We start from the raw sequence: 26,878 nt of genomic DNA, 5'->3' as shown, positions 1-26,878 counted from the left end.
GATATAATTGAACATCTCCTCACTGCTAGTTGCATCAATTTCTATTTTAAAAGTCTTAACCCGGTTGACATTCAGACAAAGTACATGATGGCTTGTGTGAGGAATGGAAATATAACAAAATATTCTTATATGTTTGAGTTAAGAGATTTTAACTCGGGGTGTGAGTGTGACGTGCAGGGGCTGGGCGAGTGGCAAGCTTGCATTATGCCACTCGAAGCCCGGGGAGATTTAAACTCCGAGGCTTCATTTAAATGTTGCCCATGAGTCTCCTGCACAAACACCGCGGGACTTGCTACCAAGTGGTGGGCAGATGCGGGATTTTGGGCGACAGAAGTCTGCCACTGTGAACCTGAGGGAACAGTCCCAACATAAGGTGAAGAGGGGTGAAACTATGCAGTCGGTGAAGGGGACATGAAACCTGGGCTAGGGGAAGCCCAAGGTTTCCTTGTTCTCCCAGGCCACAAAGAAACCAAGAAAAAAATAATTTTTAAAACTTTTCTGAGTCTCTTTTGGCCCTGTTCATGTTTACTGCCAAGTTTCACTAGCGACTCTAGCACTCATTATGACATGTGCAATCGAGTTAAAATGGTGTCGGGATCCTAACTGCATTAAGGAGTCTGACTTTTGCATATTTATGAAGCCCTTGCAGCAAGCACCTCCATGCCGCCGAAACTTGGGATTTAAAATGGCAGCAGGTGGTATGAACGTAGAGGTAAGGATGCTGTTCCAATTTTAACCCCCCATTCTCGTTGGGTGTGGGGAGTTAAAAATTGGGCTATTAATGAAGCAGAACACAGAGTGGTCTATACTGCACCTGTCTAGGCTGTAGCTGATTTGGGACTATTTAATGCTAACTCTAGCTTCATATAATGGAAAACTGTTCCAGTCCCCATATTCCTCACTTTAATAAGAAAATTCAGCAAAAAACATACATGAACCTAATTTAATGATTCATATGCCAAACAAAAACTTATGACCCCATTCAAACCACCCCCTCACCAATCCCCACTCCAACGAATGAAGTCTATATTTTCAAATGCACCTTTTGTTAACGTTACATAAAAATACATTTTCAATAAACATCATGGATCACAGAGCAGGTGCTCCCCCCATCTGCAATGTAGTGTAATAGGACCTGTTGGTACCTGTTTCTCATCCTCAGACATGGAGAGACTAAGCACAGTGGATATCATGTGATCTACCAGACTCTGGTCCAATCCATCTCTCCGTGGTGTAGGAATAAGTTCACTTGGGAGAGTTAGACTTTCTTTTGTTGCAACAACCTGTGCATAACAACAAACAGATTGGTGTTGAAAGCCATCTCAGAGCATTGGTTGTTTTTACTATTTTCTGTATTAGTTGAAGCAAACAATCACAAAAATAAATTCTAGTTATTAGTCTAATTATAATGAAGATTTGTCAGGTTATCAAATGAGAGCAATAATAGACAGAGACACATCTGCTTTATTATAAGGTAACAATATTTGATCTCTTCATGTTCTGATGCAGGCAGTTCAAAACCTCATCAAGCAATGGTTGTAAAGCCCTGCAGCTGGGGATGGAGGTTCGAAGGAGCTGCAGAATTTAGTCCTAAATATTATGGTGTTTCCAGTGTGGTATCAGTTCCTCAGATTGACAAATGTACCACAGCTGCTTTGCCCACGTTTATTTTGGGAGGTATAGGATTGTATGGTGTCAACGGACTGCCTTCTCGGCATTAAAACCCCCGAGCGTGGGGCTGCCAGGTAAGCTAGAAGCTAGGTAAGCATGGTTTTGAGTGCTCATATTCAGAGGCTGTATCATTGTGCAGCAATGGAATGGGAAACCAATTCCTTCTTAGACTTCTGCTAAAATCCAGTCAGTACTGCTCTGGTAGGTACAGTAAAAACAGAATGACAGATCTTTTTACCCAAGGGATAAATATTATTAACAACTTTTATTTATATAGCGCCTTTAACGTAGTAAAACGTCCCAAGGCACTTCACAGCAGTGTTACAAGTCAAAACAGATAAAGTTGACACCGAGCCACAAAAGAAGAAATTAAGACAGATGACCAAAAGCTTAGATTAAGGAGGAAAGAGAGGTAGAGAGGCGTAGAGGTTTAGGGAGGGAGTTCCAGAGCTTTAGGCCCAAACAGCTGAAGGCACGGCCACTGATGGTTGAGCAGTTATAATGAGGGATGTTCTAGAGGGCAGAATTTGAGGAGCACAGACATCTTGTGGGGTTGTGAGGCTGAAAAAGATTACAGAGATAGGAAGGGGTAAGGCCATGGAGTGATTTGTAAACAAGGATGAGAATTTTGAAATATAGAGACGTTGTTTAACCGGGTTCCAATGTAGGTCAGAAAGTACAGGGGTGATGGGTGATCGTGACTTGGTGCGAGTTAGGACACAGGCTGCTGAATTTTGGATGACCTCAAGTTTATGTAGCGTAGAATGTGGGATGCCAACCAGGAGTGAGTTGGAGTAGTCAAGTATAGAGGTAACAAAGGCAAGAATTAGGGTTTCAGCAGCAGAAGAGCTGAGGCAGGGGCACAGGCAAGCAATATTACGGAGGTGGAAAAATGCAGTTTTAGTTATGCCGCGGATATGTGGCCGGAAACTCATTTCAGGGGCAAATATGACACTTAGGTTGCAAACAGTCTTGTTCACCCTCCGATTGATAATAGGGAGAGGGGTGGAGTCAGTGGTTAGGGAACGCAGTTTGTGGCAGGAACCAAAGATAATGGCCCTGAAATTCCGATGTCCTGGGTCCATACGAAGTTTCTATGGACCCGGGAAGGCATCGGAAAAGCCGGGTTTCAGCGCGCAATGCACATGCGGTGAAAACTGGCTTTTCCGATCTGTCAGGTTTCTGGCTTGACAGATCTCGCGTATATCGGGAGCGAGGACACTTGCAAGGCAAGATTTCTGATATTTATGAATATCTTGCCCTGCAAATGTCCTTTAAAATCTTGCGCCTGAAAAAGTAGGCGTATAGCCTACTTTTACAGGTGCAAGTGTTTGAAAATACACAGAAACATTTCCCTCCCCACTGCGGTAAGTTTATTTTAAGGCTTAATTTTAAAAAAGTTTTTAAAAAGTCGGGAAAATATTTTTTTTGTAAGAACTTTAATTTAAATTAATGTTAAATATGCAGTTTATTTTCTATTTTTTATTGTGTTTTGGGTGTTTGGGGAGGTTTTCTCATTCATTGTAATAGGAGTTCCGGACTTACGGAACTCCTATTACTCTGAATGAGAAAATATACTAACTGGATTGGCTGCTGTCTCCAGCTCCCAGCCTTCGCATGTCCCCACATGCACGCGCTGCGACGCGCAGTCACGAGAGGCCTCGGGTTCGGAAGTTCGAACGGGCGCAGCAGCAACATCCAAGTGCGCATCTTTTTTCTCTATTTCACTCGTTTGCCCGCGGGAAGACCTCAATCGGAATTTCAGGCCCATTGGCTTCGGTCTTCCCGATATTTAATTGGAGATCATTTCTGCTCATCCAGTACTGGATGTCAGACAAGCAATCTAACAATTTAGATACTAAGCAGGGGTCAAGAGAAGTGGTGGAGAGGTAGAGCTGGGTGTCGTCAGCGTGTATGTGGAACCTGACTCCGTGATTTTGGATGATATCGTCAAGGGGCAGCATATAGGGGAGAAATAAAATGGGGCCAAGGACAGATCCTTGGAGGACACCAGAGGTAACGATGCGGGAGTAGGAAGAGAAGCCTTTGCAGGAGATTTTCTGGCTACAATTAGATAAGAATGGAACCAAGCGAGTGCATTCCCACCTAGCTGGACGATGGTTGAGAGCCATTGGAGGAGGATGGAGTGGTCAACTGTGTCAAAGGCTGCAGACAAGTTGAGAAGGATGAGGAGGGGATAGTTTACCTTTGTCACACTCACAAAGGATGTCATTTGTGACTTTGATGAGAGCCATTTTGGTAATGTGGTAGGGGCGGAAACCAGATTGAAGGGATTCAAACACTGAATTCATGGAAAGATAGTCATGGATTTGGGAGATAACAACACATTCAAGTACTTATCCATGTGATTGGTTAGTAACTCAGGGATGAAGAGGTCAGTGGCATTAATATAAAACCAAAACTGCACGTTATTAAAATGCTAATGTTAGCGCTAAAGAGCAAAAGGATCTTTGGCTCCAGTTGACTTAGCTGTTATGACCATAACTCATATTAACACTAACTGCTCAGTGCAGTGTTAAGGGGGTACTGCTTGTACATCAAACAAGACTGATGGATTTTTCGTACATGATTTGTGTGTGGAATACAGTGGGCATAATCTAAAGTCCCAGCCAGCAATCCCTTAAAAAAAACCTTCCTATACCCTGCTTCCTTGAAGACCAAATGTAAATAACAATGACATTTATAATGGTTACTGCAGTTAAATATTTTCTAATAAATAAACCTTAGCTTGCAATAAAGCCTCTAATGTCTGGATATTGAAATGAATACCCAAGAGTGAAATGTTCAATTAAATTAAGTGCAGTATAGTATTAAAGGTATAAAGATATGTTAACTGGGGACCACGCCATCAAGTAATTAATACATGGCAGACAGACACATACAAACCTGCTCCAATATACAGTGTAATATTAAAGGCACAGAGAGACTCTCCAAGGGCATTAAGCTCAGCAGATCATTATAGTATCTCATATCCAATTGTGCAGTAGAAGTATCTATTTTAAAAAAAACATTAAAACATAATCATTTAACCTTATCTTATGTATGGAATAAAGTGGGTATATTGGTCAATAGAAAAAATTACTTAGAAGACAATCACAACCATATGACATTATATATTTAGATCTCTAAAAATCCAAAGATCTTCATGAAAGGCTAATACTGAAAATGAAAGCAATGCGAATTCGAGGTAAAACCTATTTGTTGATAACAAATTGGATGAAAGAAAGAAAGCAGCAGGTACAAGTTAGGAGAGTGATGTCAGGCTGGAAAGTGGTGATGACTGAGGTGTTGGAATTGTTACTGATCGTAATTTAATCTAATCCTGGTCTACATTAATGACTTGGATACAGAAACTGAATACAAACTGGCCAAGTTTGCAGATCTGTCTACTGGCTGTAAACGTCCTCTGTGAAATGAATTTGAGCTGCCTCAATTTAGTTACTGTTGGGCATTGGCACAAAACTGGCACTAATTGGCAATCTCACTCAAAGAGGCCACAAAATAACTTGTATGGAAACAATGTCACACTGGTAGAATGGTAGATTATGGTGTTTCCCATGACATTGTTGATCTTGTTCTTCTTGGTCGTAGTAGTCACAGGAGAGGCAGCTGCTATTGAAATAACCAAGATCATACATGCTGCAGCCACAGAGGTGAAGGGGGTGAATAGCGAGTTCAATGGCAAGGCTATTAATTATATCATTCTATATTTTCCAGGGACTTTTGTGCAGCTCTGCCATTACCATCACCGAAAACAGAAGGAATTTATCCGAGCTATCCTCTCCACTGAGATCAACAATGATGGCGATTTTCGTGCATTTAACCCAGTTTTCACATCGCCGCCACTCACACTTAAAAATAATGCCCGAAGTGGCCTGGCAGTGGCATAATTGATTTTATAATACATTCAGTGAGTCAGACTTTTACTTTTAAATTATGTTGAAATTAATTTTGAGCTCCAACGTATTTGTTTACATTCAGAATGCAAAATAACAATGATTTCTAAGCCAAAAACATAGCAAAGAAAGATCTTCCAGCAAAATACCTGAAGGTCAAGCAATGAGATTGAGTTGTTTCAGGTAAAAATAAACATCCATAAAACACCAGAGAGTCACTTTTACCAACTTCTAACAGCATTTTGAGAGTTCAAACTAAAACTAGCTGCAGAGAACACCATTTAATGGCCATTCTATATAAAGCTTGCTATTTTTTTAAAATTTAGATTTAAAGAGACCCTACAGCTTAAATAAAGCATGCAATTACTCAATGAAAGTAAAACCAAATTGATGAAATGCAGTACAAGTAAGCCTCAGGAATCCCACTTTATTCCACTATAATTGTAGAAGGTGATACAGCTTAATTAAAATTATAATCCAAAATAGCCTATTTAAAAAAAAAAATGAACATGCCGATCAATTCATTCAACTTCCAATGTAAACCTGTAAATTCTAATTCTGTCTCAACATAATTCTGCAGACATGACAAAAAAAAAACTCAAATCCATATGAAGAAAAATGAAGATGACCCATTATCGGGTCTCTTCCTTAAAATGATATCCCTTTATTGGCCACTAGCTGTTCCGCATCTGAGTCGCCACTATCCTCTCTGTGGTGGACTCAATTCAGTTTTCCAATAAAATATAGCATCAATTCGCCACTGGAGCGCACAACAGTCTAACTTATAGTGTTAGTTGCCAAAACTGTCGATGCAGGAAAATCTCGGCCGATAATGGTAACTTGCACAACTTGAAGTATTAGTTAAAGCAGTTCAAGTATAGAGCTTTATGAATCAGGTACCTTGTCCAGGAAATGTTAATTGTGATGCTTGATACTTCTTCTTGCCAGACAGGGTCAGAGGTGCAAGCATCTGTAAGAGTGTCAGTCAAAAAGGACTTTAAAACCAGAATTAATTAAACCTGAATCTCACATACTTTATCAACCCATTTGCTTGCTGTATTTAACTGCCTCTTTGTTTTTCCCTTTCCCTAAATTCTTTGCATCTATCCCTTTTCTTTATATTTCTGCATGGTTTGCTCATTCTGGTGTCTATATCATTCAGTGTCCACTCATTTTCTTATTGTTTCTCCCTCATTCTTCCTTTAAGATTATCTTCCTTTTTCTCTCCTTTTCATCTGCATGTCTCCCAATTCCTCTGTCTGGTTCTCAAATATATTCCTTCACTGATTGAAGTGGGAATTAAAGAGTTAAACACATTTTAGATTAGGAAGGCAAAAACACAATTTGCTGATGTGGCAAAATTGGCAGGTGCAACTGTAGGACAATGGTACAATTCCTGTTATTCAGAGCTAATGTCGTAGACCTACGAAGTGGCTTCAGGTTGTTATTCAGAACTAAAAAATAGATTCCTGTTAGTGGCAGGAGGCAGGATACATATGTTCATACCCAAGGAGGATGTGAAACAATTAGCAAATTTGAAATTGACAATCTGTAACAAAGCGAAAAAAATTGTCACGCAGTAGAAAGATTGACCAATGATAATGTAAATGATGACTTTGCAAAGAATTCTGTATAAAAGAAGCAGCTCCTGAAGTGTTAGACGAGAACAGTTGGGAAGACATCCAGTTAAGGAATTGGTGTAGACTGTATCTCCCTTGAGATCAAGCAATTAAACAATTCTTTTCTCTACAACAGGCCTGTATTGAGTGTCTTTGTCATACTCCACATCACTGATCTACTCAATAACTATCTCACATTTTCTAAGGCATAGGGTAAGTAGCAAGATAGTAGATAACATAAACTGGGTACCAGATCAGATAGGGAGTAGATTTTGGAAAGGTAACACAGCACGCATGGCTGTGGGGCTAGGGATCAGGGCAAGAAGTACTCAAACTGGGAGGAAACAGGTTAGGTTCAGCACATGGGAGGATGGCAGGCAGAACAGATGATAGAGAGTGTGGCCTGTGACATAGGATATGGGTATGTTGGAGCCTGGGAACCCTTGGGGGTTGAAATTTGGAGGAGTGCTGGAGTGTGGAAGTACTCAGAGTGGGGGATGTGAGACCCGGGGAAATGAGTTGGTGTAGTTGAAGTGATACCATCTTAGAAGGATTTGCAGTTTGTCAGTATCAGGAGGCTGGAGGTTTGGGAGAAGTGCAGAGATTCGAGTCTGTGGACAGTTAGGGAAAGGACAGGATTGACTGGTGTATGGCAGCAATGTGAAATAGTTACAGTTTGGGATAAGTGGACCAGACTTGGGTGGAGAGCACGGTGGACAAATGGTATCTGGGAGCACTCAGAAGTGGAATCTCCGTCCTCTGTGCCCTCTTAGTGTCTACAGCCTTTTTGATAGATTTTGGAAACATTAATGGAGAGAGGCACTGAGGAGGGAGATGGGGCTGAGTACTGAGGGTGGATGTAGGAGTTGAGAGCTCTAAAAGAGGGCGAGCATTGAAAGGGGTTGGAGAGTTATGGAAGCTATAAGGTGAGTGTTAGGGATTGGGAGATGCTAGGCTATGGGATAAGAAGCAGCCTAGTCTACAGGTTTCGTCTCTGAACATAACACTGACCCAGATTGCAAGTGGAAATCTGGGAGTGGCCAGACCAGGAAAAGAGCACAGTCGTGGCAGAATTGTCAGCAGTGGTGAATGGATGAGAAGCAGGCAAGAGATGCAAGAGAAGCCATGTGTAAGGAGGTTGTGAAGGTGCTTTCAGGTAGGGAGCGGCCAGAAAAAAATGAGCATGATCAATGTATGCCTATTGCATTTGCTGGGAGGGGTAAAAACCTAAAGGTCTGGTGCAAAATATTTTTAAGGCTGCCTTCAGTCATGGTTGTTCATACAACATTTCCAACCTTGACAATAAAGATCAGCAAAAATAGCCAATTCTAACTTTTTAGGTTGAGCTCTACCAAAACACGTATTCTAAGGATACTGGTACTATTAAATCTGCAAAACACTTTGGGCCCAAGTTTCGGATCCCTGGTAGAACAGCGCACCTCGGGGAGGCCCGCCTAATTTCTAGAACTCAAAAAGCGCCAAATACTTACCTCGCGATTCTCCGATATCATTTGCAGCTCAGCGCGGCGCAGCAGGAGCTGCTGGGGGCGGAGCAAATGTGCTCTGACCAAGCACTGCCGGCAGTTTGAGTGCCGGCAACGTTGCTCACATGCGTTGGAGCATGCGTGCATGCGCATTGGAGCGTGCGCGCATGCGCAATGGCACACAAACATTGGCAATCAGCCATCTTTAAAGGGACATGCAGAAAAGTGATTTTTGCATGTGTGGAGCTGTGCAAAGCCTTCTGACTGATTTTTTGTGCCTGAAGGAGTGCTGTTCGCAGTACTGTGGAAGAAATCAGCTGCTGGAATCAGTGAGTGCTGTTTGTTGCTGCTAAACTTCCAGAACAAGTGCTGCATAGGTGCATGCAAAGTAAGGACTGTGTGTTTTGAAAAATCACTGAGTGACAAATCAAAACAGCAATGGAACAACGTCCAAGAACGAAGAATTTCTTGCATGAGGAAGTGGAGACACTAGTTCATGTGATTGAGCAGAGAGGACAGGAGCTGAATATCAGCAACAGAGGTCACACAAAAGTGGCACCCAAAGAAATGAAGAAACGCTAGAACCTAGTTGTAGAAGATCACTGCGCAGTGGTGCTTACCAGGAGACCTGGAAGCCAGTGTAAAAGGAAATGGCACGACCCTGGTCAAGTAGTTAGTTTAAGTAATATTTTCATTTTTCAATGGAATCTCAATTGTAAATGTGACCATCTGTATATGTCCCACCCTGCAGAAAGACGCACTCTGTAAAAAGTTATATTTTAATCTTTGCAGAAGAAATTGGCCCACAACGAAAGGGAAAGAACTCGAACAGGAGGAGGCATGCCACATCTGCATCCACTGACACCCTTGTAACAGAGGGTCGCTGCTTTGAGGAATCGTACATGGAGAAAATAAATCAGTACTGCACAAGCTGGGCCCACACGCGAGGGAGAGGGCAAGTCCTGAAAATGCATCGTGGTCCTTCAAATCAACCTGCTGCCTGGCTTTCTATGTGTGAGACTACTCATGCCACCCATCCTGCCCCCTCCTGTGCTGCTAACCACTTGACTGTTCTGTTATACTTTGCAGAAGATGATGCCAATCCTGAAGAACCAGATACGGACGATCCAGACTAAGGGTGGGTGCAGGGGTTGACTGAAATGTCTTCAGGGGAGACTTTCGAACTTAATATGCATCAGCCCACATTAACGGACATCAGTCTTTCAAACAATTGCATAGGTTCTGGTCCGACATTCTATGGTTACACAGATTTCGATGTTGCGGGTCCCAGTGGTGCTGGTGGTGGTGGTGTAATGCAGCATTTTACACTCAGTGCCCCACCGTCCCAGCCTGCGTCTCCCACTGGAGTGGTGCTGCTTGCATCACCAAGTGCCCCACCGTCCCAGTTTGCGCCTCCCACTGGAGTGGTGCCGCGAGGTAGACCCAGGCAGAGGAGAAGGAGAATCGAAACACGCTCTCCTCAGATGCAGCGTGTAACGGATATGGGTCAGATTGCGGCATTGGGTGTGGAAAGCAATGACCTTACCCGATCACTCGTGGGCAACGTCAGTGCGGTGGGTGAAGAGGTAACGGTACTGACAGGAAAAATAACAGTAATGACACGGGAAATGAGGGAGGGAATGTCAGAGGGAGTGCAAGCGACGGCACAGGCTGTCAGGGAGGGCCTGGGTGAGATAGCTCCTGCAATAAGGGCACACAGCCCGGCCAATCAAATTACACTCCCATAAAGAAGTGAACATTCACTGAGATGTGGATGAGAGATGGTTGCAGTCTTTCTTTGCTGCTTTTGTTCTTGTTCTTGATGTAACTTTAGTAACTTTTTTCACATTGTAATTGTTTTGTAACTTTTGTAACTTTACAACTTAAGTGATCTTAGGGTTTTTTAAGTGATCTTAGAGTGTAAATGTTCTCATATTTTGTAAGTTATTTAATTTTGCACCTAAAAAGTGATCTTGAAGTTTCAGTGATCTTAAGCGTGTAAGATTTTTCACTTGAATTTGTTTTGTAACTTTTGTAACTTTACAAGTTTATAAGTGATCTTCAAGTTTTTAAGTGATCTTAAAGAGTCATATTAAGGTAAAGTTTGATGCAACATGTATTTTATTACACTAATTTGCAGCACATTGTGAACTTCTCAATAAAATATTTTTACATTAAAACTGAACCATGTTCCATTAACACAACACAACGTAGGAACAACTCCAAAAAATAAACATGTCCATGCAGAGCAGTTGTCGCTGAGCCCTCAGGCATCAGTAATTGAAGCGTTCACGGATGAGATGCTGGCGAAGGGCTCGAGCAATCGTTAAAGGAGCACGATGGACCGCCCTCCTCCGACATCGTGCTCCGGCATCAGGCACTTGCATGCTTTCCTGATCGTCGTCATTGTCAAGTATCTTACATTATTATATATAACTGTATCCTAACATGCTATACATGACTGTAATAAGATATGACCTGTAACCACCAGCATACCTTACCACCAGGGGTGCACTTGCAAGAGACAGGTATATAAGGACAGGTCTCAGGCAAGTGCAGCATTCCAGAGCTGTGAAATAAAGGTGCAGGTCCACAGTGACCTTGACTTCACAACATGCCTCGTGTGTATCTGTATTGAGGGGACAGGACTTTACAGTGGCGATGAGTTACGGGATTACAGAATCCACAGAATGACGAACAACGGATCAGATGAAAAGTACAATGCGGGAGACAATTGGGAGGACTTTATAGAAGGGCTCCAGCAAAGCTTTGTAACCAAAGACTGTTTAGGCGACGATAAGGCAGACAAGAGACGAGCCCCCATCTCTTAACCAGCTGTGGCTCGAAAACATACGCTTTAATGAAGGATCTGTTCGCACCCGAGAAACCAGCAAGAAAGTCGTTTGAATAATTGAGCACGCTGGTAAGAGGCCACCTGAAGACAGCGAGCAGCCTACACATGGCCAGACACAGGTTCTACAACTACAGACGCTGTGTGGGCCAGAGCATACCTGACTTCGTGGCGGAACTTCGAAGGTTGGCTAGTTTATGTGAGTTCTCCGATGAACTGAGGAGAGAAATGCTGAGAGACTTTTTCATTGAAGGAATAGGCCACGCAGGCATATTCCGAAAGCTCATAGAGACCAAGAACCTGACCTTAGAGGCAGCAGCACTGGTTGCACAGACATTCTTGGGAGGGGAAGAAGAAACGAGGTTGATTTACAATGCTGGTACGACAACGAACGAAATATCGGAAGAAGAAGTTCACAGCACTAAACAAGCTGCTACCCCCACACACAGACAAAACCGGGAGAACAGGCTCTCGACAGCAGGCAGAAGCCATCAAGGGCCACAGGGAAGGCCGTTCACACCTCATCAACCCACAATGCGAGCAATCAACTACAAACTGAGAGAAGCTCAAAAGAGATCAGCCAGACGCAGCTTATTCTTTGGGAATACGTTGAACAATGGAACAGGTCTGTGCTGGAGGTGTGGGGGTGGGCACTCGTCAAGGGGATGTCGATTTCAGCAGGCTGTTTGCATAAATTGTGAATATACAGGACATTTGGCCCGCATGTGCAAAAAAATGGCAGCTCGGCTGGTGTATGAATCGGATGGGTCGGAAAGCGGACCGGAAGATGGTGGGGACAGTACCCAGGACACCGATGTACAGCGGGTCAACACGATCAATGGCTGCTGCTCCTACAACAGGACGCCTCCTATAATGATGAGGGTCCTACTCAACGGGATATCTGTCAACATGGAGCTGGATACAGGAGCGAATCAATCTCTCATGTGCGCTCAACAATTTGAACAACTGTGGCCGTATAAAAGAGACAGACCAAAACTCACAAGGGTCGACACCAAACTAAGGACCTATACCAAAGAAATCGTACCAGTCCTCGGCAACGCCATACTCTCTGTCACACACAAAGGGACAGTGAACCGACTTCCCCTGTGGATTGTCCCCGGAGACCCCCCAGAAGCAGAAATGGGATGATGTCCATGCCATGTCATTAGAGGAACGGACCTCCTGCTCAACAATTATAAAGCGATTTGAACATCTCTTTCAGTCAGGTGTGGGCACTTTCAAAGGGGCCAAAGTCAAAATCTACATCACACAGGATGCTAGACCGGTCCATCACAAGGCCAGAGCTGTACCCTATGTGATGAGGGAAAAGATTGAACACAAATTAGGCAGGCTTCTGCGGGAAGGCATTATATCACCTGTGGAATTTAGCGACTGGGCAAGTCCCATCATCCCAGTCATGAAGCCTGATGGATCCGTACGAATCTGTGGGGACTACAAATCTACCATAAACAGAGTCTCCCTACAGGACCAGTACCCGCTGCCCAGAGCGGAGGACTTATTTGCCACATTGGCTGGAGGTAAACTTTTCTCAAAATTAGACCTCACATCTGCGTATATGACGCAAGAATTGACCGAGGAATCCAAGTTACTCACCACCATCAACACACATCGAGGCCTTTTCATGTACAATCGATGCCCATTCGGCATCAGGTCGGCAGCTGCCATATTCCAGCACAACATGGAGAGTCTGCTCAAGTCCATCCCGGGGACGGTTGTATTTCAAGACGACATACTTATCACGGGCAGGGACACCGACTCCCATCTCCGTAATTTGGAGGAAGTACTAAAGCGGTTGGATCGGGTAGGCCTATGAGTCAAGAAATCCAAGGGCCTGTTTCTCGCACCAGAGGTCGAATTTTTGGGCAGAAGGATTGCAGCTGATGGAATCCGCCCAACAGAGTCCAAAACAGAAGCAATTCGCCTGGCACCCAGGCCCCGGAATGTCTCAGAACTGCGTGCCTTGATTACTCAATTACTTTGGGAACTTTATGCAGAACTTAAGCACGCTGCTGGAGCCTCTCCACATGCCAGTCAGGAAGGGGTGCAATTGGTTTTGGGGGGACGCCCAGGAACGCGCCTTCAATAAGGCACGCAACCTTCTGTGTTCCAACAGTGTTTTGACTTTCTTTGACCCAGGTAAAAAGCTAGTTCTCACATGCGATGCGTCAGCGTATGGGGTCGGGTGCGTTTTGCAACAGGTCAATATTGCGGGCAAATTACAACCCATAGCTTATGCCTCCAGGTCACTTTCGCGGGCGGAGCGCGGGTACGGAATGGTAGAGAAGGAGGCGCTCGCGTGCGTGTACGGTGTCAAAAAGATGCACCAATACCTTTTCGGGGCCAAGTTCGCGTTAGAAACCGACCACAAGCCCCTCACGTCCCTCCTATCCGAGAGCAAGGCAATAAACGCCAACGCCTCGGCGCGATTTCAACGGTGGGCACTCATGCTGGCGTCCTACAACTATACCATAAGGCACAGACCAGGCACAGACAACTGTGCCGACACGCTCAGCAGGCTACCCCTGGCGACCACGGAAGGGTCTGACGAACAGGTCTGTGAGATAGTCATGGCAATCAATGCCTTTGAGTCCACAGGTTCGCCCACGAAGGCTCGCCAAATCAGAGCCTGGACGGCCAGCGACCCCACATTATCCTTAGTAAAAAGATGTCTTCTAACCGGTGAGAGGCTCGCGATGCCTGCCCTGAGGAATTAAAACCCTATCACTACAAGCAGACTGCCTGATGTGGGGCAGCCGAGTAGTCATGCCTCTGCGAGGCAGAAAGGCATTTGTCCGGGAGCTCCACTGCGAGCACCCAGGGATCGTTCTCATGAAGGCCATAGCCAGATCCCACGTCTGGTGGCCTGGTATTGACGCGGACTTGGAGCTCTGCGTCCGAAGGTGCACCATTTCTGCCCAACTCAGCAATGCCCCCAGGGAGGCTCCACTGAGCCCCTGGCCCTGGCCTACCAAACCGTGGTCGCAAGTGCACGTAGACTATGCGGACCCATTCATGGGCAAAATGTTCCTTGTAGTTGTAGATGCATTTTCAAAGTGGATCGAATGCACCATTTTAAGCTCGAGCACAACCTCCACCACTGTGAAGAGCCTCGCAACCATGTTTGCAACGCACGGAATCCCTGACATATTGGTCAGTGACAATGGTCCGTGCTTCACCAGCGCAGAATTCCAAGACTTCATAATTGATCACGGCATAAATCACATCAAGACGGCAATGTTCAAGCCGGCCTCCAACGGGCAAGCGGAGAGAGCAGTGCAAATCATTAAACAAGGCATGTTTAAAATCCAAGGTCCCATGCTGCAGGGTTACCTGTCGCGACTGCTGCTGGCATACAGATATCGTCCACACTCACTGACTGGGAATCCCCCCCTGTTGATGAAAAGGACTTTAAAAACAAGGCTCTCATTAATCCTCCCAGACATGCACGAAATCGTTGAGTCAAAGCGCAGTAAGCTGACTGAGTACCATGACAGAAATTCGAGGGGGAGATGGAATGAGATAGGGGACAAAGTGTTTGTACTAAACTATGGCAGGGGTCCCAAATGGCTTGCAGGGACAGTAACAGGCAAAGAAGGAAACAGGTTACTGGTAGTACAAATGGACAATGGCAAAACCTGCCGGAGGCATGTAGACCAAGTCAAAAGCAGATTTACCAACAACACTGCGGAACCAGAGGCAGACTACAATGTGGAACTCGCACCACACCTGGTGGACAGACAGAGGGAACAACCTGAGGAAAGGGCAATCCCAACAGACAGCCCAGGCGAGTCAACAACAATCACACCAATCAAAACAGACAGCCCAGGCGAGATAGCAGCAACCACACCCAAAGAAAAACAGACACCAAGGCAAACAACTGAACCACAACTCAGACGCTCCACGCGAGAGTGTAGACCACCTGAGAGACTGAACCTATAAAGACAATAAGACCTTGGGGTAGGGTGATGTCATGTATCTTACATTATTATATATAACTGTATCCTAACATGCTATACATGACTGTAATAAGATATGACCTGTAACCACCAGCATACCTTACCACCAGGGGTGCACTTGCAAGAGACAGGTATATAAGGACAGGTCTCAGGCAAGTGCAGCATTCCAGAGCTGTGAAATAAAGGTGCAGGTCCACAGTGACCTTGACTTCACTACATGCCTCGTGTGAATCTGTACTGAGGGGACAAGACTTTACAGTCATCATCCTCATCCTGCTCTTCCAAATTACTATCGTCAGGCACTCTCACCTCATGTGGGTCTTCTGATTCCACTACCAGCTCCTGCGGCCTCATGATGGCTAAGTTATGCAGCCTGCAGCACACAACAATGAACTGACCGACAATCTCAGGGGAGTACTGCAAATGGTCTATGTTGTGTATTTGTAAAGCATGCACTCCCATGTTCCACCACCAGGGAGCTCCCTTGGGAGCACTGTATATAAGCCGGCCCCCCTAAGGCCTGTTCCTCACTCTGGAGTTACTTATTAAAGACTGAGCTCACTGTTACTTTAACCTCCCTGTGTGCAGCCTCATCTGTGTTAGGAACACAATAACTGGCGACGAGAGTATGAATCCAACGCAAAGATGCAGCAAACTGTGGGCATCCTGGAGAAGTTCTCAGAGGGTGAGGACTGGGAAGCCTATGTCGAACAGCTAGACCAGTACTTTGTAGCCAACATGGGAGTGCATGCTTTACAAATACACAACATAGACCATTTGCAGTACTCCCCTGAGATTGTCGGTCAGTTCATTGTTGTGTGCTGCAGGCTGCATAACTTAGCCATCATGAGGCCACAGGAGCTGGTAGTGGAATCAGAAGACCCACATGAGGTGAGAGTGCCCGACGATAGTAATTTGGAAGAGCAGGATGAGGATGGAGAAGGAAGCGCTGCAAAAAGGAGAGCAGTCCTCCACACAGTCTGCGGGGCACTGACCTACAGCCTCATGAAGAATCTTCAGGCTCCGCTGAAATCCACAGATAAGTCGTATGAGGAGTTGTGTACACTGGTTCGGGAACATCTTAACCCGAGGGAGAGCGTGCTGATGGCGACATATCGGTTCTACGCGTGCCAGCGATCTGAAGGTCAGGAAGTGGTGAACTACGTCGCCGAGCTAAGGCAACTTGCAGGACAATGTGAGTTTGATGGTTACCTGGAGCAGATGCACAGAGACTTTTTGTACTGGGCATTGGCCACGAAACTATCCACAAAAACTTTTGACTGTAGAGACACCGACCCTCAGTAAGGCCATTGCGATAGCACAGGCGTTTATGTCCACCAGTGATAACACCAAACAAATCTCTCAGCACACAAGTACTAGCAATGTTCATAAATTAACTGGAACTGTGTTTGCGAGCAGAAATGTACAGGGCAGAACCCACGAGTCTGCAACTGCCAGCAGGTCTCAGGTGACCCAGATGACTGAGTCCCCAACAAAGGATGAATGTAAGGCAATTCACACCTTGTTGGCGTTGTGGAGGCTTCTATTCAGCCTATTCATGCCGCTTCAAAGGGTATGTTTGCAAGAGCTGTGGAACAATGGGGCACCTCCAATGAGCTTGCAAACGAGCTGCAAGCTTTGCAAAACCTGCTAACCACCACTGCTAGCCATGGAACTGGACACTGGCGCTAGCCAATCCATCATGATAAAAAGATGTTTGAGAGACTGTGCTCAACAAGGCATTCAGACCAGCCCTGAGCCCCATCCACACGAAATTGAGAACGTACACCAAAGAGCTTATCACTGTCCTGGGCAGCGCCATGGTCAAGGTCACCTACGAGGGCACGGTGCATGAACTGCCACTCTGGATTGTCCTGGGTGATGGCCCCACACTGCTTGGAAGGAGCTGGCTGGGCAAAATCCGCTGGAACTGGGATGACATCAGAGTGCTATCACATGTCGACGAGGCCTCATGTACCCAGGTTCTTAACAAATTTCCTTCCCTTTTTGAGCCAGGCGTTGGAAACTTTTCCGGGGCGAAGGTGCGGATCCACTTGGTCCCAGAGGCATGACCCATTCACCACAAGGCGCGAGTGGTACCTCACATGATGAGGGAGAGAGTGGAAATCGAGCTGGACAGTCTGCAACGCGAGGGCATCATCTCCCCAGTGGAATTCAGCGAGTGGGCCAGCCAGATTGTTCCAGTATAGACATTTGTACCGAGGCCGTCCACCAGGGCAAGAAAGGCTCCCGACCGCATCACCTGGTAAATAGTTTTCACTTTGACTTTGAGCGGGGGGAAGTGATGTTGTGTATCTGTAAAGCATGCACTCCCATGTTCCGCCACCAGGGAGCTCACCCCTGAAGTCCCAAGGGATCCCAGCATCCCTTGGGAGCACTGTATATAAGCTGGCCCCCTAAGGCCTCTTCCTCACTCTGGAGTGTCTTATTAAAGACTGAGGTCACTGTTACTTTAACCTCCCTGTGTGCAGCCTCATCTGTGTTAGGAACACAATCGCCTCCGGAATGGTCCAGGCATCGGAAACGCTGTTTCAAGATGCCAATGGTCCTCTCTATGATGCTGTGCGTCGCAATGTGCGACATGTTGTATTGATGGTCAACTTCTATCCGTGTTATGCGTAGGGGCGTCATGAGCCAGGTGGCGAGGCCGTACCCTTTGTCTCCCAGTAGCCAGCTCTGCCCTTCTGGCTGCTGCTGAAACATGTCAGATATAACGCTGTCGCGTAGGATGAACGGCTCATGGGTGCTGCCAGGGTATCTTGCATCAACTGACATGATGCGCTGCTTGTTGTCACACACAAGCTGCACATTAATGGAGTGGAAACCTTTTCTATTCCTGAACTGCTCGGCATCCTCCACAGGTGCTCGCAAGGCGATGTGGGTACAATCAATGCTGCCCTGTATCTTTGGGAAGCATACAGTGCAGCCGTGACCTGGTGAACGCAGGCATGTATTGCACGTTGAGAGATGGCGCACACATCTCCAGTTGTAGCTTGAGGCATAGAAGGCAAGTGCAGCTGTAACCTTCACTTCAACAGACAAGGCAGTCGACATTCTGCTTCTCGGCTGTAAACCTGCTCTCAGCAAATCACAGGTCTCAACGACAACTTCTCTGCGGAAACGCAGCCTTTTGACACAATCAGCCTCGCTCATGTCCAGGTACGAACGCCTGACTCGGTATTGCCGATGTGGGTAAGGCCTCCTGCCCATCAGCCTACAGGCTATAATGTTCCCGGTGCGGTGAGCTCTAATCAATTCTCTCCTATGTAACGAATTGATGGAGAATCATTGCATAATCCGTGGTGTTGATAATGCAGCACCCATACTTGAAGTAAAAATTAAACTTGCAAAGGTGCGTGCTGGCTGGCTGGTTGGCTGGCTGGCTCTCCCTCCTGGTGTTTTTCAGGCCTCCCCTATCCTCTGGCCGAACGGCCGAAAGATCACAGCTCGGTGCCTGTTGCCTGCGTGTGTGCTCGCCCTCTCGGTGTTTTCAAGGCCGCCCCTATTCCCTGGCTGAACGGCCGAAAGATCGCAGTTCAGTTTGCTGCCTGTGTGCTGGGGCTCTGCTCTGTGGCCGGGCTCTTTGGACGTCGCCCTCCCGGTGTTTTTCAGGCTGTCCCTATCCCCTGCCCAAACGGCCGAAAGATCACAGCTCGGTGCCTGCTGCCGCTGCTTCAATGGAGAGGTAGGAAAATGTAATTTTTTGTTTATTGATTTATTTATCATTTATTATTGATGATGGCTCTTTATTGGTAAAAGTTCAGTGTTTAATGCTTTGTAAAATCCCCTAACTTCCATCGCCACCCTCCCTCCCTTCCCCTGCCCCATCTCTCGCTCCCGGCGCCTAATTTCCAAAATGTAGGCAAGGTCGTTCTGAGCGTGCAAAAATCAACACTTACTCCATTCTATGTTAGTTTCGAGTAACTTTTCACTGCCTACACTTGCAAAAAAGGCGTAAGTGACTGGTAACGCCCCCTTTTGGAAAAAAAACGGTACTAAAACAAAACTATTCTAACTTACTAGAATTGGAGCAAACTAAATGCCGAGAATTGCGATTTCTAAGATACTCGTCACTAAACTAGTTGCTCCAAAAAAATAGGAGCAACTCGAGCCGAAACTTGGGCCCAAAATTGTCTCTCTTTTTTTTCTTCTCATCTCTCCTTCACTTTTGTCTGTCTATTTGTTTCTCTCCACTTATGTGGCTCTTTCTCTAGAATCATAGAATGATATTATTGTGTTCCTAATTCAGATGAGACTGCACACAGGGAGGTTAAAGTAACAGTGACCTTTATTAAGACACTCCAGAGTCAGGAACATGCCTTAGGGGCCGGCTTATATACAATGCTCCCAAGAGATGCTGGGATCCCTTGGGACTTCAGGGGATGCACTCCTTGGTGGCGGAACATGGGAGTGCATGCTTTACAGATACACAACATCACTCCCCCCTAAAGTCAAAGTGAAAAGTATTGACAAGGTGAGGCGGTCGGGAGCCTTTATTTCCCTGGTGGACCGCCTTGGTACAAATGTCTGTTCTGGTGTGTTGGCTGTGCCCTCGCTGGGCTGGCATGCTGTTGGCCCTGCAGGGCTGCTGGGTGAGCCTGGCCTTGCTGGGCAGTTGGGCGTGATGGGTTTGATTTCCTGGTCCGGGGTGTTGTTGTTGATCCTTTGGGTATGTGCTGTGGGTTGTTCAGGGCAGTCTGTGAACCGCAGCCTCGTTTGGTCCAGGTGCTTTCTACAAATTTGTCCATTGTCTAGTTTGACTACAAACACCCTACTCCCTTGTTTAGCTATCACCGTGCCCGCGATCCACTTGGGACCATGTCCATAGTTTAGCACATACACAGGGTAATTCAGATCAATTTCCCGTGATACAGTGGCGCGACCATCGTTTACATTTTGTTGCTACCGCCTGCTCTCTACCTGATCATGCAGGTTGGGGTGAACCAGCGAGAGTCTGGTTTTAAGTGCCCTTTTCATGAGTAGCTCAGCCGGGGGCACCCTTGTGAGCGAGTAGGGTCTCGTGCAGTAGTGAGCAGTACTCGGGACAGGCGGGTTTGGAGTGAGCCTTCTGTGACTCGTTTAAGGCTCTGGTTGATTGTTTGTACTGCCCGCTCAGCTTGCCCATTGGAGGCTGGTTTAAACGGGGCCGAGGGGACATGTTTGATCCCATTGCGAGTCATGAATTCTTTAAATTCGGCACTGGTGAAACATGGCCTGTTATCACTGACCAGTATGTCAGGCAGGCCGTGGGTGGCAAACATGGCCCTCAGGCTTTCAATGGTGGCAGTGGCGGTGCTTCCCGACATTATTTCACATTCAATCCATTTTGAAAAAGCATCCATCACCACCAGGAACATTTTACCGAGAAACGGGCCCGCATAGTCGACATGGATCCTCGACCATGGTCTGGAACGCCAGGACCACAAAATTAGTGGTGCCTCTCTGGGCACGTTGCTCAACTGAGCACACACGCTGCATTGCCGTACACAGGACTCTAATTCAGAGTCGATACCGGGCCACCACACATGGCATCTGGCTATCGCTTTCATCATTATTATACCTGGGTGTGTGCTATGGAGATCCGAGATGAACGTCTCCCTGCCCTTTTTGGGTAGCACTATGCGGTTACCCCACAACAGGCAGTCTTGCCTGAATGGACAGCTCGTCCTTTCGCCGCTGGAATGGCTTGATTAGCTCTTGCATTTCAACGGGGATGCTGGCCCAGCTCCCATGCAGTACACAATTTTTTTTTACTAGGGACAGCAGAGGATCTTGGCTGGTCCAAATCCTAATCTGGCGGGCCGTGACAGGTGATTTATCATTTTCAAACGCTTCCATGACCATCAACAAGTCTACGGGCTGCGCCACCATCAACAAGTTTGCAGGCTGCGCTATTTCCAACCCGTGGTGGGCAATGGTAGCCGACTGAGAGCATCCGCACAGTTCTCGGTGCCTAGCCTGTGGCGGATGGTATAGTTATACGCTGATAGCGCGAGTGCCTAGCTTTGTATGCGGGTTGAGGCATTAGTATTTATCCGTGTCTCTGATGAGTTGGCTAATCACCGGGGCTCCGACACAGATGACGATGAAGCTGCTCAAACACTGGGAGAAGAGTATGGAATCTTTACCTGCTCCACCGGAAGTTCTCCGTGGATGATGGAAGTGGACATCGACGGGGTCCCAGTCTCCATGGAGATCGACATAGGGGCGAGCCAGTCTGCGATGAGCCAAAAGACCTTTGAAAAAATATGGAGGAATCCTGCCACTCGACCAAAACTGAATCCTGTCCAGGCAAAGCTGCTCACCTGTACCAAAGGTAAAATCCAAATTGTTGGCAGTGTAGACGTCCAGGTCTCCCAGGGCGGCATGTTGAACAAACTCCCCCTGTGGATTGTAGCCGGCGACGGTCCCACACTGCTGGGCAGGAATTGGATGAACCGGGTCCACATCAGGCGAAGTGGCACTGTGGAAGAAAAGAGCACCACAGCCTGCCTGCAGCAAGACCACAAAATGGCTGTAGCACCACAAGCATGTGGAAGAAGAGCACCACAGCCTGCCTGCAACAAGATCACAAAATGGTTGCAGCACCACAAGTAGCAGACCTGTATTCAAAATGGCCTCCTCCATGCCACGAGTCAACATGGAGGAGCATCATGTGACATCTAGCGGCCAATCGGATTTGAAGGCTTCCTTAAAGGAGACCGGTAACCAAAAACATTTAACGGGGAAGTTCCAACTATTTGAGTACACAGACTTTAAATCTAAAGGTGCAATTAAAGGGTGCAAGTATGAAAATGTATGCAATGTAACCATGAATTGTGATGCTGGTTTAACTAATGTGACTAATGAGATGAACGCAGATGTCAGTAAGATTAAGAACAAGTTTATTATGCTTAACAATAATGATAGAGATTGTGAAATGCCTAATGTAACCATGTCTGTTGAAACCAGGACACCCAACAGTGATGCAAGTGCTAGAATGTATAATGCAGGCTCGACTATGTGTAATCAGAGCCAAGGTGTCATGTATGCCGGTAGGACACTGCCAAAGGACATTGGGTCCCACAGGGACCATGCTGATGCCAATGGAATCCCCCTGTGGGAGACCCCCAGGTCCAGCAGGCTACCTGACCATGTAGCCTGGACCTTTGGAACGAATGTGATGCCCCTTGCAGGACACACACACAGGTAGTGGGAGCACACCCACTACAGGGACAGTGGTCAATGGGCAGCCCAGCCACCACCAATGGAAACCAGCACCAAACCAGCCCTACAGCCCCTGGCCACCAGGGCCAACACCAGAAGCATGAGGCCAATACCCTCCAGCTTCCCTGGCAAACCCTGGGATAACCTAACCCTCATCCCCATTGGTGGACAAGCAGCTCACCCAGTCTTGTGGCCCTGCCCACCACCCCACAACTACCCACACCACAGTGTATACACACCACCCATTGCTGCCGTGGCTACCTCCCTGAGGAATTCCACAACAATGACACTCACTTGGTGAGGGAGGGGAAACATACGAGGCCAGCCTCAAGCACAGGGGTCACACCTGGCAGCCACACAACCCTCACCACAACCTCCCATAGCCCACCACTGATCACCTCCCCTGGTCATGACAATAAGGATATGAAAAATGCTCAGGGGGGAGCATTGTTGTGCAGGCATGCTTGTTCACTGTGGATGTCTGTAACACTGTTATGCAACATTGAATGTGCCCTTGTACTGTACATACCTTACCGGTACACTAGAGGGTGCTGGTGCTGGAGACCCAGGGGTTGCCTGCACACGGCAGGTAACCCAGTATAAAAAGGTACACACAGCTTGTTGTCGTCACTCAGGAGCTGCTAATAAAGGACTGCAGGTCTGCACAGTTTAAGTACCATACCCTACCTCGTGGAGTCATTACTAAAGGTGCCTACATACACCACAGTATCACTTTACACCTCTGTTAAATTTCATGTGCCATGTGTCTGCCCATTATACCAGTCTATGTCCTCCTGAAGTATGTTACTATCCTCCTCATTGTTTACTACATTTCCGAGTTTCGTAACATCTGTAAACTTTGAAAGTATGCCCTGTATACCTAAATCCAGGTAATTAATTAAAGAGCAGTGGTCATAATACCAACCCTTGGGGACCAGCACTGTATACTTCCCTCCTGTCTGAAAATTAACAGTTCATCACTACTCCCTGCTTTCTATCCCATAGCCAATTTTGTACCTGTAGTGTGTGGAGAAAGAGTTAGACTGAACACTGTGAGCTCAAAGTAAAGTGTAACCTTAGTCTTTTATTGTAGGTCTCCAGAGTGCCTCTCCAATCTGTGAAGCCTTCTTAAATACCTGTGCTTCCAAGGGAGTATGGGATCCCTTGGGACTCCGGGGAATGAGCCCTCTGGTGGCTGTACAGAGTAAATACAAGTCCACATATATAACAACAATCCCCCCGAAAGTCAATAGTGTAACTATTTACAATGTGAGTTGATCTGAGGCCCTTCTTGCCCTGGTTGATCGTCTCGGTGTGAAAGCTGGTGTTGTTGAATCATTTGTTGGGCCCTCGCTGGACTGCTGTGCAGCTGGCCTTGCTGGGCTGCCTGGTGTGTTGGGACATGCAGGGCTGCTGTGGATGATGGGTTCTGCTTCGTGGTCAACCGTGGTGTCGGTTGTCACTGGTGTGTATGTTGGGGGATCAAAAAAGGTAGGGTCCAAGGTGGGTTGCTCAGGGCAGTCTGTGAATCTGAATTTGATTTGGTCCAAGTGTATCCAGCGAATTAGGCCATTTGAAAGTTTGACCCGAAACACCCTGCTCCCCTCTTTGGCGACGACAGTGCCGGGAAGCCACTTGGGACCTTGTCCATAATTTAAAACAAATACAGGATCATTGACTTCAATCTCGCGAGGCACATTTGCGCCATCATGGTATAAGAACATAAGAACATAAGAACATATGCACTTTTTTGAAGCCGCCTACTCTCTACCTGTTCACGTGGATCAGGGTGAACGAAGGAGAGCCTTGTCTTGAGTGCTTTTTTCATGAGCAGTTCAACGGGTGGGATGCCAGTGAGTGAATGGGGTCTCGTGCGGTAGTTAAGCAGGACTCGGGATAGGCGAGTCTGCAGTGAGCCTTCAGTTACCCTCTTCAAGCCTTGCTTGATGGTTTGCACTGCTCTCTCTGCCTGACCATTGGACGCTGGTTTAAATTGGGCAGATGTGACATGTTTGATCCCGTTACGGGTCATGAATTCTTTGAACTCAGCACTGGAAAAACATGGCCCGTTGTCGCTCACCAGGACATCGGGTAAGCAGTGTGTGGCAAACATGGCCCCAGGCTTTCAGTAGTGGCAGCGGACGTGCTAGCCGACATTATCTCACATTCAATCCACTTAGAGCACGCGTCTACAACCACAAGGAACATCTTATCCAAGAACGGGCCTGCATAGGCGACACATACCCTAGACCATGGTTTGGAGGGCCAAGACCATAAACTTAGCGGCACCTCACTGGGTACATTGCTAAACTGTGAGCATGTACTACATCTGTGAACGCAGGACTCGAAGTCCGCATCGATACCGGGCCACCACACGTGGGATCTGGCTATCGCTTTCATCATTACGATGCCTGGGTGGGTACTGTGGAGGTCATTGATGAAGGTGTCTCTGCCCTTCTTGGGGATCACTACTCGATTGACCCACAGAAGGCAGTCTGCCTGTATAGACATTTCATCTTTGCGCCGCTGGAACGGCTTTATCTCTTCCTGCATTTCCACTGGGACACCGGACCAGCTCCCGTGAAGCACACAGCTTTTGACTCGAGATAATAAGGGGTCCTGGCTTGTCCAGGATTTGATCTGCCGGGCAGTGACGGATGATTGCTCACTCTCAAATGCTTCCATAACCATGGCTAGATCTGCGGGCTGCGCCATTTCCACCCCCATGGTGGGCAATGGCAGCCTACTGACAGCTTCGGCGCAGTTTTCTGTGCCTGACCTGTGGCGGATGGCGTAGTTGTATGCGGACAACGTGAGCGCCCATCTCTGGATGCAGGCCGATGCGTTGGTATTTATCCCTTTACTCCCGGAAAACAGGGATTTAAGTGGTTTATGGTCAGTTTCCAATTCGAATTTTAGCCCAAACAGGTATTGATGTATTTTCTTTACCCCATAGACACATGCTCACGCTTCTTTTTCAATCATGCTGTAGGCTCTCTCAGCCTTAGACAGACTCCTGGATGCATAAGCTACCGGTTGCAGTTTCCCGAAATCATTAGCTCGTTGCAATACACACCCGACGCCATATGACGACACATCACATGCTTGTACCAAACGCTTACAAGGATCATGCAACACAAGCAATTTGTTTGAGCATAACAATTTTCTCACTTTTACAAAGGCATTTTCTTGGATTTTGCCCCAAACCCATTCGCCCCCTTTTCGTAGTAAGACATGTAGTGGTTCTAGCAGGGTGCTGAGACCCGGTAAGAAGTTACCAAAGTAGTTCAAGAGTCCCAGAAATGACCGCAGCTCCGTCACGTTCTGTGGCCTCGGTGCGTTCTCGATTGCCTCCGTCTTCGTGTTGGTGGGCCTGATGCCATCTGCCGCAATCCTCCTTCCCAGGAACTCCACTTCAGGCACCAGGAAAACGCACCTCGAGTGTTTTAACTTGAGCCCCATGCGGTTGAGTCGACGAAGAACCTCCTCCAGGTTCTGCAGGTGCTCGACTGTGTTCCGACCTGTGACCAAGATGTCGTCCTGGAAGACCATGGTGTACGGGACCGACTTTAGTAAACTTTCCATGTTTCTCTGGAATATCGCCGTCGCTGATCGGATTCCAAACGGGCATCTGTTATCAACAAAAAGACCTTTGTGCATGTTGATGCAGGTGAGGGCCTTCGATGATTCCTCCAGTTCCTGCGTCATGTAGGCTGAGGTCAGATCCAGCTTTTTGAACGTATTTCCTCCCATCAGCATGGCAAAGAGATCGGCTTTTGGTAATGGGTATTGGTCCTGCAGGGAGAAACGATTGATAGTTACTTTGTAATCGCCACAGATTCTGACGGTGCCATCTCCCTTGAGGACTGGGACAATAGGACTGGCCCACTCGCTGAACTCGATCGGTGAAATGATGCCCTCTTGTTACAGCTGGTCTACCTCGATCTCTACCCTTTCTCTCATCATGTATGGTACTGCTCTCGCCTTGGGATGGATGGGTCACGCCCCCGGAATTAGGTGGATCTGCACTTTTGCTCCTTGGAATTTCCCGATGACTGGTTCGAACAGCGAAGGAAATTTGTTTAAGACCTGGGCACACGAAGTGTCGTCAGTGGGCGATAGTGCTCAGATG

At 46.9% G+C, this 26,878-nt stretch overlaps 1 protein-coding gene across 6 annotated transcripts in view; it reads right to left on the bottom strand.

The window, feature by feature from the left end:
- The window catches only part of spag17 (sperm associated antigen 17), a 564,758-nt gene that overhangs the window by 438,138 nt on the left and 99,742 nt on the right, over positions 1-26,878 (bottom strand). For all 6 annotated transcript variants that reach the window (XM_070893521.1, XM_070893526.1, XM_070893524.1 and 3 more), the window contains 3 exons: positions 6,489-6,558; positions 4,579-4,685; positions 1,146-1,283 (listed from right to left, as the gene is read on the bottom strand). In XM_070893521.1, coding sequence (XP_070749622.1) covers positions 1,146-1,283; positions 4,579-4,685; positions 6,489-6,558 — 315 coding nt within the window. The remainder of the gene's footprint in view (positions 1-1,145; positions 1,284-4,578; positions 4,686-6,488; positions 6,559-26,878) is intronic.

Source organism: Pristiophorus japonicus, chromosome 11 (genome assembly GCF_044704955.1).
Source record: "Pristiophorus japonicus isolate sPriJap1 chromosome 11, sPriJap1.hap1, whole genome shotgun sequence".
NCBI classification, from domain to species: domain Eukaryota; kingdom Metazoa; phylum Chordata; class Chondrichthyes; family Pristiophoridae; genus Pristiophorus; species Pristiophorus japonicus.
Note: the sequence above shows the minus strand (reverse complement) of the source record. Positions and strands in the feature narration are given on the sequence as shown.